This window comes from Perca flavescens, chromosome 15 (genome assembly GCF_004354835.1).
Source record: "Perca flavescens isolate YP-PL-M2 chromosome 15, PFLA_1.0, whole genome shotgun sequence".
NCBI classification, from domain to species: domain Eukaryota; kingdom Metazoa; phylum Chordata; class Actinopteri; order Perciformes; family Percidae; genus Perca; species Perca flavescens.
In genome coordinates, this window is record NC_041345.1 from 10,389,942 (window position 1) to 10,406,150 (window position 16,209).

Here is a 16,209-nt window from a genome sequence, read left to right on the forward strand (position 1 = left end):
CTCACGTCTGGTCTGAACTCGTGTACGCAAGTTTTCGAGTCGGTGTGGACTTGCGGTGCAGCATATAATCAGTTTAACAGGAGAAGGAGAAGTCATCAGTTGATCACGTATCAGCAATGGCAGATCTGGCTCTTTTAGAAGACCTCTATGCGCCGGTCTGCAACATTGTTTTAGCCTGTGGGGTTCTGCACAACATCACACAGGAAGACACGGTGCCATAAATGTAGCGATGGAGCCAGATGACCCGATGCCCAGAGAGCAGTGTCCAGAACAGCCACCAACTGAGGGCTATATGAAGGAGACAGGATATTATTCCTCACTTTTAAAAGGTAGCCTATAGTGTTATGTTTGGCAATGCTATTCAATACAGGAAACATGACGATGCACAACATTTTTATTTATTCTTCAGGTTTTTGTTTCTCTTTCAAGTGAATGATTTATTTCTGCCATTGACCAAGTTATTTTGGCTTGTTTTTCCAGCCCCTCTGCTGTCAGGAGACAGGGTCCAGCACGGGGGGTCGGAGGACACGCGCTCTCCCTCAGCTGTTGCCTCGTTACGACAAACACGAGTAAAATAAAAGACACTGCATAAACTCCGCTACCGTGTGTTTATTTAAATATAGGTACACCTACATGTAGGCCTAATAGATTGCAGTCGAAGCCTGTATATTACTATTAAGACTATAGAAAATGTGTCAAGGATGTATAAATTAAATAGGCTAAACTTCAGCTGGAGTCCGATTTACTACGGCAACACTGTTGACCGCATCAGTGATCTCTTTTCATCCCGCTTTCTTTCTACAGCCTTTAATACCAGTTTTCAGGCTGCCAAATAGTACACACGTTAGTGCAAATGAACCTGAGATATCAGGGTTTCAATCTCCACCTCTGAAAAGTTCCGCTTCTCAGCCGGATTATGTCTCGCCATGTCGTAAATTGTAGGGGCGAGGCCTCAAAACCCAGAATATATTGGGGCGTGATATTTAAATGACGATCGTTTCCAGCCACCGCATTTATCAATGTACGACCATTCTTACGCTCGGATTGGTGTGATACGAACTTTTCATGAATCCCACGTGAAGCCTGTCGTAAGATGATTTCTGCGCTCATATCTGCGCTGGTTTCTACGTTAGGTTGATAAATGAGGGCCAGTATGTGTATATGTCTTCAAACATGGAACTGTTGTGTTAAGTAGTGTCAAAATGCAATTTACTTGGCTCTTAGCTTTCCAGTGCTCAGGTGTAACAAATGGTTGTATATTTTAATAATATGTGTCCCAAAGGTGAGGGATAGGTCTTTCTTATGGCGTTTAGTAGCTGAACCGTCCCTGGTTTGATTCTGGCAGGAGACCTCTGTTGCATGCTCTTACCTCTGTTTTTCCTTCCTAAAACTTTCAACCTTGGAGTCCATTTATCAAAATAAAAACTTCAATTCAGGGGAATTACTGTGCTTCTAGCTCACAAACTGCAATCAACTTGTTTTCCAGAGCGACTGAAATGATGCTAGAACATAAAGCAATGTTTTATACTTTTATTTCACATTTCAATGCCCTTGTAAGATTAATGATGAGTCTTGGTGACATCCAGACCTACTGTGGCATTTCAACAGTCACGGTCATGTCATGGTCATAGCAGTTATGTGGATCGATGTAACGCTGACAGGAAGAACTTTCCTTGTTGCAGGAGGATAGAGAGGTCTGGTAATGCAGACTGAATTTTCAATATCTTTCTCTGCAGTCGCTTGTAATTAAAGGGCATTATATTTCCCTGAAGTATGAAGATCTCAAATTTCTTTTGAAAAAGCATTCAATATTAGGAAGGCTTGTAGGAGCAATATGGGCGAAAAAACACTCCATTGCAAACATAACAGACCAAAACATATGGAGAAACAAAATTCAACAAATGCATAATACCGCTATGTAAATAAATAATTGAAATCACATGCAAATGTATGACAGGCAAAAACAAAAGATTCTAGAAACCAAACCAATTTAGGCTACAGTGGGATTGTGTGTTTGAAGACAAGTTAGTTTAGTACCTAAGCCTTAGCCCTTTATCAAAGTCCCACCCTTCTAGGTTTTCACAGAATATTGTATGTAAGAATTAAAGCTATTGCTAGATCCCAAAACACCCAATAGCCAAAGCCTAGTAAGAGCCAACACATGCACTCACTTTTAAATATATTTTATCGCACAAGACGTCAAGATCCATTAAAATGCTCTTGTGCTCCCTTTTCTGTTTTGTCGTCGCTGCATACTGCCATGATTTCTGCCTGGTGAAACAAGCCAGGGAGTAACATCCATCCATCGATCAGATGTCAAATCCAACCAACATGTACCTTTAAAACTCAGTGGTATGATTGTGCATTCCCTTTACATGAAGGGGTAAGGGCCTGTGGGAATGGTCAGAGGAGACAAATGAGGATCCAGGCACAAACAGAGAGGAGGAGGAGGAGAAGGTGGGATGGTGCTACACACCCACAGCGTTCCCGTTCACTTGCGGCCGCGGGGGGAGCGGGCTGCGTGGGGGTCCGACGGGAGCAGGATGGGGGGCGCGAGGAGCCTCTACTGAGTTTCCCCTCACACTGATGTGCTCCCATCCTCCCTGGAAGTCAAATACACATAAATGGAAGAAGAAGAAGAAGAAGAAGAAGAAGAAGAAGAAGAAGAAGAAGAAGAAGAAGAAAAAAAAAACTAAGACTTGTACGTTACCTAACTTGTGCACTAGAGGGCACCAACAAGGCCACAATATTCTGGAAACATGTTTTAAACCCTGTTCAATAAATTCTAATAAATTAAAGAAAATAAGGAAAAAATGAAATAACCTGCTGCGTGATTACTGCTGTTTGGTTGTTGTCGATGCTGGCACAATTAATGTTAACCAGAAATTCTGTCTTGCTCATAATTGTTTCTCAGATACAAAAGGAACACAAATAAATACAGTACAATGTGTAGCTGTAATATTGGAGCTAGCTACTCTGTGAGTTAGTCAGAATCATTTTATTTGCACCATTTCATATCTGCACCAAGTGTGTATTAGTCCACCGCTGAAATAGTCTCAAACAAATGCACTATTTACTCCTGTTTGAGAAACGTATGATAAAAACTACAGTGTCCAGCTGTTTTAGGAAGTTACAGAGCTTTAATAAAAAAAAAAAAGAACTTCAGTAGGAACAAATAGGCTACCACATACATAATAGGGATGTCAGAAAGTATTAGGAGACAGACATTTTTGGTTTTGATTGTTGTTGATAATAAGAAAACTATATCTTTTAAGCTTTATTTCAATTCAGTGGGTGCTAACATTAAAGCAAAAAATATTAAGGTCAAATGTACAGTACAGGCCAAAAGTTTGGACACACCTTCTCATTCAATGTGTTTCTTTATTTTCATGACTATTTACATTGTAGATTCTCACTGAAGGTATCAAAACTATGAATGAACACATATGGAATTATGTACTTAACAAAAGTGTGAAATAACTGAAAACATGTCTTATATTTTAGATTCTTCAAAGTAGCCACCCTTTGCTTTTTTTGATAACTCTGCAAACCCTTGGTGTTCTCTCAATGAGCTTCATGAGCTAGTCACCTGAAATGGTTTTCACTTCACAGGTGTGCCTTGTCTGGGTTAATTAGAGGATGTTTTTCCCTTATTAATAAAAAAGCAAAGGGTGGCTATTTTGAAGAATCTAAAATAGACATCTTTTGAGTTTTTTCACACTGTTTTGTTTAGTACATAATTCCATATGTGTTCATTCATAGTTTTGATGCCTTCAGTGAGAATCTACAATGTAAATAGTCATGACAATAAAAAGGAAACGCATTTGAATGAGAAGGTGTGTCCAAACTTTTGGCCTGTACTGTATGTTATGTAAAGTATGTTTCTTTTCATTTTCCTTCCCTTTTATTATTGAGATATGATCATGGACTCACCCCTACACCATAGTCCCAGGACTGGCCCTTGGGCTGCATGGGTCCCACCCCCAGCCTGTGGCAGACAGCTCCAGAAATCTCAGCAGGGAAGCCTGGAACTCCATCTGCTATGGTCCACACCTGGAGAGCACAGCGACAGCACTGAGCCAAACACTGGCCATTTGTGGTTTATTATCAGATGTAGTTTACAGTCGGATCCCACTAGAATTCCTGCCACATGCTAGCAATGGTGGGAAAATCAAATGTCCCCATCATCACTGTCCTGACGCCTTCTGATGTCATACTGACCTGGTCCAGCGGTCCCACAGAAACCTTGGTGACGTTGTTAGAGATGAGCTCCCAGGCAGAGCCCTGAGGGTAGCTGGGGGTGAGGCCCTGTCTGTACCACAAGTTACCTATATGAAGAATAAAAAAAAAAAAAAATAAAAAAAAAGGGTTTACTGGATTTTAAGAGTCTGGTTCTAATAAAAGTAAAAAAATGTGGTGTTTACAGCTACTCACTGTTTTCATCCACAGAAAAGACAGAGGTCCTCCCAACAGACAGCTGTCTGAGAGTCTGCCTGGGGGGAGACGGGATGTGGTACCAGCATTCTCCTGTAGAGGGACGAGAGCGCCGAAAGTTTACTGCCTGGTGCATGTACCCAAACAATAAAAACCTTCATGGGCTTTTAATGCTGCATACAGGATAGGACTGGTGTGTTGATGCAATCCAGATTTCCATTGAAGCGTTTAGGATTTTTGTCTTGCAGATGTGATACGTGATAATCGGAGTTTCACATCTTCAACTGACCTGCAGGGTTTAGTGGGGAAACAGACCCCCTGTAGAACACAGCTCCATCCTTGGCGATGGCCCACACCTGGTTGGCTCCGCCGATTGAGATTGACTTAAAGGGCTGGTCTGTGCCCACGTGTAGCCAGGAGCTGCCCTGTGAGATCAAAACACACTGGCGTTAGAGGGAAGTGTTGTTTACAGCAACGTCGGCAGAGAAAAGATGAACGCAAACTGGCGCTTTGAAGGAATCGCAATGGAATTGTTGTTACCATGACGTAAGAAACTAACATATAGGAATCGTTCCTGCTGCACTTACTGTACATCTCACTTGGTAAAGATATAAAAGTAACTGTAAATGTTTAATTTCAGAATTAGTTTTCCTAGCACGTTTCGCACCGCAGGGGTTTTGGGGCTGACCCCCAGACGACACAGGACATCTCCCTTGTCACTGAGGGCCCAGACGGGGACCTGCTCCATGCTGCTCTGGGCCAGGCAGGGCATCAGAGAGATGTCACTCAGGCGGATGGGTGGGACCTGCTGCCAAGGACCTCTCAATGTGACCTTACACTTCCTGCCAAGTAGAATATAGGATTATTTTAATGCTAAAGAAACGGAGTTACAAACCACAGAAATGTGAGCGAGCGTGTGTTTGATTACCGAGTCCATCTTCGGCGCCTAACAAAGTCTTTCATGGTTTTGTGGCCGTGAAACGTCCTGTAGGAGAGAGATCAGTCAGACAAATGGCACACCTCTCTTTCCTTACAATGTTGATTTTCCTTTTGATCATTCTAAAAAAAATTATATTAACATACACAGGGAAGTCTGCCGCGTACTGCCAGCCTTCTTTGTCTGTCCCGCCAGGAACATTGTAGTCCACGGCCCACTCGGACACCTGAAACACAGTTTGTTGGTGGAGAATTAGCTGGTGACGAAACAAGAAATGAAATGTGTTTGCAGGAGGGATTTTGGATCCCACCTACCCAGGACCACTCAGGGGAGGGCGGGTGTGTGTTTCCTTTGGTGCACTCCTTTAGTCCGCTCTCATCGCTCCACATCGGACGGTCTGTAGGAAGTCCTCTGGAGCCAAAAAAAAAAATATACAAAAAGTTTATGCTTTTAGGAGTAGTCAAAGACAGTCCTATCAAAAGCCTTTTAATGATCAAGATAAAGCGCAAAGACTTTATTGAATAATGTAAACCAATGAAATGTTCCTACTTGTCTGTATATCCTGTCATAGGGTTCCATCTTTGATTCTCATATACATGAACACTCCTGACATCAGTCTGCTGGTGCATCTGAACTGCATCTCCTGCAGTAAACACAAACATGGACTAAAATGCATTGCTAGCAAGTAAATAGCTACACGGGTGTGTATGTGCATACATGTCTCTACATCTGCAACAGATGCTAAAGCAATTGCACACAAAACTACAAGCTGTTAGCAAGAAGATTGAGTGTCTCTTATGTGTTATGTCAATAATTAATTATAAATCTGACATAAATTTAACATTAGAAGTAAACAGCTCTGGAGCTAATGATTATTTTCATGAGAGATTATTGTACCAATTATATTTTCCATGTTAACTTGATGAATAACTAAGCAATGATTAAAATCATCATGTTGATCGACTAATTGACAACTGAACAATTGCAACAGTAGGAATAAATACATGACAAAACTGAGAATTTAAAAAGGAGTCGGACCCATCAATAGTTTGAACATATGAATATCAAGGAGTCGAGCCTCGTGGTGTAGATTTCAATTTGTGGGAAATATATGGGCAAGTTTACCCGGGGTGGGCTGTTGCTCATAGCGCCCACTGTAGACCCAGGCGGTGCCGTCCCACCCGACGCCCCACACCAGCCCCAGACTGTTAGACTCTACACAGCGCAGGTGACCCGGGACCTGCCGCCAGAACCTGCAGCACCATACAGCGGAAGCACCCAGCGTTAGCCACACTATTGTTAGCACACAGAGACAAAGTGCTGCCACACACAGTATGAAAGAGATTTGGCACATTAGCAGCACGTATAACACCCACTCTCACCATGCAGAGCAGTAGGTTAGTGGCACGTTAACTGACATGTAGCAGAATTAAAACAATGTAGGCCCAACGAAGCTGAAGGGAAACCAGGTCTACCAGAAAGACAGGATGAAAACAAAAGAAGCAGGCAGACAGAGACTACTATTTGGTATCAGTCTCACATGAGGTCACAGGCCAGTGTGTTTGCGGGGGCCTCCAGGGAGAAGGACGGCTCATGGACCATGATGTCTCCCTTTGAGGTTGTGGACCACAGGGCCTGTCTGGACGGGGGACCTGTGAGCCCTCGACACTTACAGCAACAGTCAGACAACAGGCACAACTAAACGCAGACGCAGAAACAACAGGGAATGTGATCAGCAATGAGCTTTTTTCTAGTAAATGTAAATACTAGTAAAGTAAAAACAAAAATTTAAAATTCTACCTAACATGCAACGTTTTAATCTACATTTTCACTTTAGTGTTTTGTGCATGCTCAGTGGGCTTAAAAAAAAGTATGTATTTTCCGTGGAACTGTTACCCAGTCATTCATGTCCTTTTCAGTTTGAGCTGCCAGTACCAGAGGCCACCTCTGTTTGGTCCTTTGGGCGGTGTACACAGCAAAAGCATAGTGGCAGTCCCTGAGCACCGGAACCAGCGCCGTCACTTCATTTATAAGCACATGAAGGTACTGTGACAAAGAGACAAGAAAATGAGTATGGACAGCTGTCAGTAGACAGTTGAGAATTTAACCGACCATAGCAAAACCAACCTTTTTCTCATCATACTGTGTGTAGTAGACAAAGAATATGCTGTCCTTCCTGCCGTCAGACTTGGTGGACTGCTCGAGGGCAACAGCCACATCCACCCAGCGCTGAGGCTTCCAGTCTCTCCACCAGCGCAACGCACCTTTACGCACCCACACCGACTGGCAAGGGAAACGGGAGGATGTGACCACATACAGACAGAAAGAAATGTGACAAGAGAGGCGATATGGTCAATCCGAGGCAGAACGGAGGTCTTACGTTGCTTCTCTCGAGCGGTTTCTTGCTGATCTCCTCTCTGTGTTCCTGCTGCTGCTGCTGCTCGCTCCAGGCTACAGACTGGACTGGAGTCAGTGACAGGGAGCTGGTGAGAGGACCTGACAGAAAGACATACAAGTCAGACGTTTAGACAGACACACAGACAACCATAGAGATGACACGTACAGTATATCTCTATACATGTAAAAGTAAGTAAAAGTAACAGTGTGCAACATTCAAACAAAGATATATAACAGATATAATATACATCGTTTGTGATTAAGTTGAAGTTGCCATGGCGCGTTTACATTATTTTGTGTACTGTCACTACATGCAATGTTCATAAGCCGTCATCTCACCTGCAAATTTTGCTAGCTTTTTTTTTCCATTTATTTAAGGGTATGTTTTTTGGAAGGTTGGTAATTTAATTGTTCATTTAGTAAATACATCAATCTTAAAATCACTGCATAGCGGCTGTCCATATACCTGTGGGACTAAGCCAGCTGATCTGTGAGCTCGCATCCACATCGCAGCCTCCACCAGAGATCCAGGTCCACACCGGCCCGTCCTCTTCTCCAACACCGTGAGAGGTCTCTAGTGTCCCCAGGGCATAGGTGGCAGCAGCACTGCCATCGCCCAACAAAGGCCCCGCCGCCTGTGCACATCGTGCTGCTTCTGCTCCCTCCAGATCCACGTTCATCCAGGGGACGTCGTGTCCTGCGGTCTCAGGGGTCGGGAGTATCGGGGCTGGGGACGGCTCCTCGACTTCTTCCTGCTGTACCTCTGCGATGGACGGTTGGGGAGTGGACGTTTTGTCCCGGTCTGACACCAGGCTGTTAATGAAGCTGTCACTTGCAGGGATGAATGGTTTGGGGGCGTCCTGTTGGGAGGCTGAGGGAGTGTCCTCTGTTTTCAGGGGAGGTGTGGGCGATTCTGCTTCTCCTAATGGGACTACAGAGGGTGCTGCTGCCTCCACGACTGGGCTGTCTTTAGTGCCGTCTTGTGGGTCAGTAGGACCTAACTCTGAGTCAGAGTCCGTGCAGCTCAGAACCGAGCCTTGTGAGGCCTCAGTCAGCTGGCCACCAAACTCACACTTCTTCCTATTAAGCAACACATATGGAGAGAGCAGGGACAAAATAAGGGATATAATCAGGTTGGTTTCATTACAGGATCCAACTCGACTATTTATACAGACCTGGGTGGGATAACCTCTTTACTATTGCCCCATTGGGCTGAAACAGGAATCCAGCCATTCCCACTTGGTTCAGACAGCGTCACACCCATTCTGAAATACAGGCCGCGGTCCTCACCTACCGCCCACACCTGACAGAAGGAGAGAGAAGAAAACTATGTAGAACAACAAAGGTGAACTCCGTAATCACAAGAAAGGAAATTCAGTAACTACATGAAAACTAATGGGATAAACATGACAGAATCCTGTCAAATAAAATATAATAAACCGTTTATTCACTCTTTAAAAAGGTGTATCAGTGGCACTAGTAGAACACAGGCAATTGATACTTTATAAGGTCATATACTGTAACACTGGCACCTGTCGCCTCACACAAGCCTTATTCGTAATTGCAGCCCTGAAATATGAAATATGGGATATGATGATGACAGCTTCGCCAGTTTCTAATTAGGGAGTTTCCCACATGTCAGGCCAGTAGGAGCTCGATGGTGTTTTAAGCCCCCAACGTCTTCTTCTGGGCAGCGCTGCGACCGTTGACTTCAAGGCACCTAACCCTAACCCTAACCCTAACCCTAAACCTAATACTAGTGCCTTCCAGACAGCGCTGCCTGGAAGGAGACGTTGGGGCTTAAAACACCGATAAACCCAGTAGGAATACAGTCTGGGGATATATAAGGCTGGGCCTGAGGTGCTACTGCTGGGACATTGGCTGGAACGGCTGGCTGTACTCGTGTTACAGGGCAACTGCAGAGCAGGACTGGAGGCCAGAGGTAGAAGGGCTGGGGAGGGGGAACAGAGGTGAGAGACAGAAGGGGAGGAGGTGTGATATGTGGGTTTGCAGTGCTAGCAAAGTCCTCAGCAGTGAGATAAAGAGCGAAAGCCTTTCTGTCCTGACCCTGGCCCTGATCTGGCTTGTCCTGAAACCAGATCCAATGTTGAGGATAAAGTGAATCGCTCAGAGGGAAAGCAGCTAGAGTTCAGTAGAAACGCGCTACAGTAGGGTTTAAAAGGAAACAAAAAGGCTGGAAAGCGAAACTATATTGTTAATAATAATTAAGTGTAACTGAAAAAAATCTAGTATGTTGTTTTTGGTGTTTAATACATTTAAATGTTACGGGGTCATACATTGTTTTTTCTTAAAATACCCTTCTACATTGTTGAACCTATAAATGTTGTTATATAAACACATTTACATTATGCAGATGACTTTGCTATTGTCTTCTGTATTACTGTATACCTTTAAGGGGAAATCAGGCCTAGGCTCTCATCAAAAAGGTGTGATGATTAAATTATCAACAGAAATCTTTTTAACCTGGTCATTGAGTCCTACATCCACCACCATCATCTCCCCTCCGATGCTGATCCAGCCGGAGCCACAGGGGTTGTGGGAGTTCACGCCACGCCTGAACCACACCTTGAAAACGCATGCGCATTAACACACAGATATGTTACAATCACAATGAATTCAGCCAGTTTAACGCATGCAAGGAGTAATGATTCACCTTATAGTCTTTAGTGACCACCCAGACCACGCTAACTCCAACAGCCACATGAAGCGCTTCAATCTCCTTTCCTGGTGATTCCACCTCGACCCACAATGTGCCTGATAGAAGAAAATGCTGCACGTTTACCAAAACAGCACGAAGGCAAGCCCTTATCTTAGCAAGCGGTCACCATTATTGTGGAAGTTTATGTTATGTTTTGTAAAATATTCTCCCCTACAAAGCTAGTTTAAATTACACCTTTTGTTCAAATGACATTAAACTTAAACCATCATATTTGACTTTTGAAAAAAAATTTTGCTGCAGATAATCTTCGTAAGGCAGTATAGGTCTGGCTTATTTTCTTTGGTCCTCGCATCATGACAATACTACTGGTGGTCTATCTTGTGAGACTTGCACCTAGATTACAGTAAATTCTCACCTTTTCTTAAAAGCTGAGAGATCCTTTTTTTTTTTGGTACAATATATATTAAATAGGTACAATGATGCTTTAACAAATAAAACTGATCTTGGTCTTATCCAGATCAATTTTATGTTACGATCACAAAAATCGCAAACAATTCAGAAGAAGGGATACAGATAAGATATAATGATTACACAAGAAGTATTGTTGAAAAAAAGAAAAAGGGTAAAAAATAATGGAAAATGATTGTGGTGGGTACATGTCAATGTGAACTACAGTGAACGCTGACCAGTCGGGCTGTCCAGGGTGAGGCCGGTACGGACCAGCAGGTTCCCATCCCAAAGTAAAGCCCACAGCAGGTCTCCGGGGCCTGCCGATAACTGAGCCACCTCCTTGGGCACTTCTACTTCTTCCCAGCGGGAGCCCTCTGGGACACGAGGGTGGATGCCCTCCCTGAACCACACCTGCAGAGATAAAGTCATAGTAAAGATAAAGTCATAAAATTGGATTGGGTGGGATATTGTATAGCATGCTGCTTGGCTTAAAATGATATAACCACAATACAAGATATTATGTATACATAAGATAAATACCAGTGCCAGCACAGTACATTTTATAGATCATTAACAGAGCATCAAACTATATTATATAATTTATAATTTTATTTGTACACAAAATGTAATTGAATAAGGAGACCTTTAAGTATGGCAATGTAAATTATATGAAGTCATGCTGCCCTCTTGTGGTAGATAAAAACAAATCAACACCGGGGCATTTTCAGTGCTGTATCAACAGGAACTTTGATGATCATTACTTGTTTAATAAACCCCATCTTTGCAAATTCTCAAAACCACAGTGGGTGGAGCATGGAATGCTTCGCTAAGAAGACAGTTGGTCCAGTGGACTGACCTCTCCTTGTTGGGACACGCCCCAGAGGTATGGATACCTCCCAGACTGGTCACTCATCTCCCAACCACCACAGCTTATGTCACAGAGCGGCAGTGGGGGCTTCCTGGGATTGTCCAGAGGGATCTGCAGAAAGACAGTGGCTTTGCTCAAATCTTCAGTCGGAGCTGTACTCAACCTTTCTACAGATATATAGTATAACCACAGAGCGTCCAAACCTTTGCCCAGGTGCCTTGTGCGGTGTATCTCCTGTAGCGGATCCACCGCCTGCGACGAACACAAGAGTTCCACTTCTTGTCCGGGGAGAAGTTGGCCGGGAAATCGACTGCATACTCCCAGCCCTGAAGACAGACACAAACAGAGCCTCACTAGTGTAGACAGAGTATGATAAGACATTTAATGTTTCAATTTCACAAAATTAGAAAGACAGCGGGCAAGAAAGAAGCATAGAAATACATTAAAAAGGACTGTGTGTGTTTAAATTTGATTATTTGGCACAATAAAATCAAGACAACAGTAACACAATAATATAAAATAAAGATTGTGCAAGTGAGATTAAGAAAACCCCTAGGGGCTTGTAGAAGGAATCTCACTTAAGGAAGAAAAGTATAAAAATATATATAATGATCGATTACAGTTACAACAGTCCTAAACAAACAACAAATTGAACACAAGTAAGCACTGAATTTATAAAAACAAGCATTGGGTTGGCTACATAAACAACAAAAGGCATAAAATAAAATTACAAGAATATAGATAAAATGAGATCAGGACTTTTGTGTGTGTATGTGTGAGTAGTTATGAGAGTGTTCATGGGTTATTTCTTACCCCAGTCTGGCTGGGTTCTCCTCCACAGTTCTGATCCACATACCAGTCTCCTTCCCAATCCCAGCTGCGGGAGGGCAGCTCAAAGCTGTGGAGCGGTTGAGGATTCATCCCGGTCACGTCGCTCCATGGCCAGCGGTCGGTGGGCAGCAGCGTGTCGGTGAAGCTGTCCACTGGGTTCCACCTCTGAAAACACACACAAACACACACACACACACACACACACACACAACAGCACTTTACTTTACTTTACTTTACGACACGCTGCGTCTACATTGTAAGTCTATCAACATACAGCTTGGGCCAACCTGGTTTTCGTAGGTCTCCTCCCGGTAGCGGATGGGGGTCTCACTGGGCATCATGTTGAGGTAGACATGGTGGTCGCAGCCGATGCCCCAGCAGCGATCCTTCCCCGCAGTGACACGCTTCAGCTCTAGCAGCATGTCGTCTGCACGCTCCCAGCGCTGGCCAGCTGTGGAAAGGCCATACACCCTGCCATACACATCCACGGCCCACAGCAGCGTGATGGGCATGATGGCCGCTGAACAGAGACAGCAAGAGAGCACTCATCTTTCCAACCTGCCTGGTATTTATTTTATGAGTGTGCACTTTCATTATTATTATTATTATTGATATCCTGAAGACATTCGACCGTAAGCAAAGGCAACATTCATTCTTGAATAGTGACTATTTATTACTGAGTTATTTTCTTTACTCTGGTAGTCTGCATCACCATAATAAGAAAGAAGATTAGAGCAGTAAGAGGAAATACGTCAGGGGTTGGAATCACCAGAGACCCCACGATACAATATTATCACAACATATGATTGCAATTTTTAACATATTGCGGTATTCTGCCATATATTACAATTTATTACCTTTTTTCAAACATCAGATTATGTCCCCAAAGGAAAACTTTGTCAACATCTGTTTTATCTATAAAGTTTTCAATGCAAAAGAAACATTTCTCGGTTTGTTCATCTCACTTCAATGAGTCTATCTAGTGACTAGAAAAGCAATTGATTTTATTATTCTAGTACCAAAAAGTTAAATTCTCTTTGTGCAATGTATATAATAAAAAATGGATACTTGGCATCTGTGTATTGATACAGTATTGCCACGGAAAATATTGCGATACTATGTTTCCCCCACCCCTAGAACACATATGTGATGAGTGATGTGTCATAGCACCAGAATTCCATAGTTATTTTCAGAATAGGTAAATAGTCTGCATATATATAGTGCTTATATCCCAAACACTTTACAATTTTCACACACAGCCAACACTCATTGTAACAGAGTAAAAATATGAAATATGAATACCTCAATCATATACGTTTCTGCTGTTTGATGTACAGTATACATCAAAAACACACACACACACACACACACACACACACACACACACTTTAGTTTGATTGAAGTTGAATAGGACACACTGGATAAATAGACAGCCACAGAAATCATTATTTTTACTTACTTATTTTAAAATGTTCCCAAAGCTTTGTATTGTTGGAATTCTTCAACTTTATTTTTATTTTTTAGTGACCATAAAACGTGGCACAGGGCTTTTAATTTGTAATGTCTGACCGGAAGTCTTGTGCTTATTCTGGCTTCCCAACATGACACTATCTTTATCGACTGACACTAATCCGCTACAGTCTCGACTACCACTATACAATCAATCAGAAATCTCCTGGAATAAACTTAATGTACATTATAGCATGCAGTGGAGCTTTACGCACACGCGTAAACGCACACAAACACCGTGGGCTCAAACAGCAGGCTAACGTTACCTGAATGTTGGTATCTGATCCGCGGTTGTCAAGGGAGAATCAACACACGCCACATGACATCAGGTGCAACAGCCGATACCTGCCATCTCCGAGGCCCATGCTAGGACAGACACAGGAATACATGTTGAATAACAACACATGGAGTTTGAGCATGCAATGCAGCGTAACAACACGGATAACTGATATGGACTCTTGTGCCGCAAAGTCGGCTATAAGCTGTTTACATCAGGGAGCAGGGAGCAGTCAGCTATACCCTCCTTATTTCCTCAATTTCGAGACTTTCAAACACATCTATTACTTACACATGGGGCTCTGTCATGAGCAACACCTTTGGAGAAGAAAAGTAAAGTCATTCATGCACATACCGGCTGTGGTATTTAATTCCCATTCTGGACCAGAGGAACGCTCCGTCCAACTCCCGAGCCCACAACAGGAAATGGAGGTAGTGTTGCTCTGATTGGTTGAAACTCTTCATGGAGCGTGGTATCCCTTGCTCCTATTGGTGGAACACGAGGAGCTCCTGTTATTTATTTTTTATTTATTTTTTTTCTCCGACGGCTGCTGATTGACGCGCATATTTCAATAATTGATTCAGCGCCGAATTAATTATTGAAGCCAAGGTTGGTTTTACATGTTTGGCTACAGTTTGGAATATTTTATCACAACATGAATGGAAAATGCCGTGCTCAGGAACTTGCCAACTTTCCTAAATAACACTAATGTTTGGTAGTTGTGGACTGCAATTAAATACATTTACTAAAGTACTGTAGACCTAGTTACAAATTACAGGTACTTTACTTTTCTTGAGTATTTCTATTCTACACAAGTTTATACTTCTACTATTCTCCACATTTACCTGTCAGCTTTACTTTTCAGATCACATTTTTTTTGTCCCCTTCCTGTCCAGTGAAAACCATAAATCACCAAATTTGGTGATTTTGAATTGTTCTAATAAACTGAAGAATGAAGTTTGGGGGAAAAATCGTCTACTTCTTAAGTTAAATAAACTATTCAAAGTGCTCATATTGTGCTTTTTGGCTTTTCTCCTTTCCTTTATTGTGTTATGTATCTTTTTCTGCACGTTATAAGTTTACAAAGTGAAAAAGCCCAAAGTCCACCCCAAAGGGACTTACCATCTTCCAGAGAAAACACTGTTCACAAACTGCTCCAAAAAACAATAAACAACAGCTCTATTTTGTCCAGCCTTTACTTCCGTGACGAACGTGCGTCACTTTGTAACACACGTTATAATGCTCGCCTAGCTGCTAGCAGCACGCCCTCATACTCTGCAACTGACTAGCTAGCAGTACTTACTGCACATGTGTGACTCGGTAGCTAAAACAGAGAGCTCAACACACAGGGTGAAAAGAGGAGCTGCAGCAATGTGCAGTACAACAAATATATGGTGTTTTCTGAAAATTAAACCACATAAACCTATTCTGGTACAACCTCTGAATACTAAATAAAATTATGAACCTGAAAATGAGCATAATATGAGCACTTGGATCTTGGATCATGAAAATGCATCATCACAAAGCTGAAAACAGCGTTTTTTCTGAGTTCATGAAAAAGTGACTTTTTAGAGATAGGTAGTTCTCAAAGGACAAACATATGACGAGTTGTAGAATATAATGCATTGCTGTAATTTAAACTACCAAACAGTAGGCCTATATACATGAGTTAAAATTAGCACAACCTTAAACATCAGCAGCAGTAAAATGCAACATACACATTAATAACAATAACCCTAAACATCATATAAAAGTAAAACACTGACAGGGAACATTTAATGCAGAATGAGTACTTTTACTTTTAATAAATTGCATTTAACATGTAA

The 16,209-nt window shown here is 42.5% G+C and overlaps 1 protein-coding gene across 3 annotated transcripts; it reads right to left on the bottom strand.

Moving 5' to 3' along the window:
- Positions 1-1,510: 1,510 nt before the first annotated feature.
- tecpr1b (tectonin beta-propeller repeat containing 1b) lies at positions 1,511-14,860 on the bottom strand. 3 transcript variants are annotated; one of them, XM_028600099.1, is made up of 26 exons: positions 14,738-14,860; positions 14,373-14,472; positions 12,885-13,117; positions 12,580-12,762; positions 11,970-12,092; positions 11,755-11,877; positions 11,135-11,309; positions 10,443-10,543; positions 10,253-10,354; positions 8,944-9,071; positions 8,235-8,848; positions 7,752-7,867; positions 7,499-7,654; positions 7,268-7,417; positions 6,912-7,069; positions 6,497-6,624; positions 5,921-6,014; positions 5,686-5,782; positions 5,518-5,597; positions 5,363-5,419; positions 5,102-5,276; positions 4,724-4,859; positions 4,435-4,527; positions 4,222-4,328; positions 3,934-4,053; positions 1,511-2,603 (listed from the first exon to the last, which is right to left on the bottom strand). In XM_028600099.1, exons 3-26 carry the CDS (start codon positions 13,107-13,109, stop codon positions 2,469-2,471), a joined length of 3,576 nt encoding a protein of 1,191 aa, XP_028455900.1. In that variant the 5' UTR covers positions 13,110-13,117; positions 14,373-14,472; positions 14,738-14,860; the 3' UTR covers positions 1,511-2,468. The 3 variants fall into 3 exon arrangements, with proteins under 3 accessions (XP_028455900.1, XP_028455901.1, XP_028455902.1); XM_028600100.1 differs by having other exon boundaries at positions 14,675-14,860; XM_028600101.1 differs by lacking the exons at positions 5,921-6,014; positions 6,497-6,624.
- Between the last annotated feature and the right edge of the window lie 1,349 nt (positions 14,861-16,209).

Bases quoted from the DNA above. Each gene is read 5' to 3' on its own strand.
- tecpr1b (XM_028600099.1), bottom strand. From the start codon at position 13,109: ATGCCCATCACGCTGCTGTGGGCCGTGGATGTGTATGGCAGGGTGTAT. The intron at 7,655-7,751 runs GTAAGACCTCCG...TTCCCTTGCCAG, and splicing joins AACCGCTCGAGAGAAGCAAC to TCGGTGTGGGTGCGTAAAGG. The intron at 5,783-5,920 runs GTAGGAACATTT...TTTTGGCTCCAG, and splicing joins ATGACAGGATATACAGACAA to AGGACTTCCTACAGACCGTC.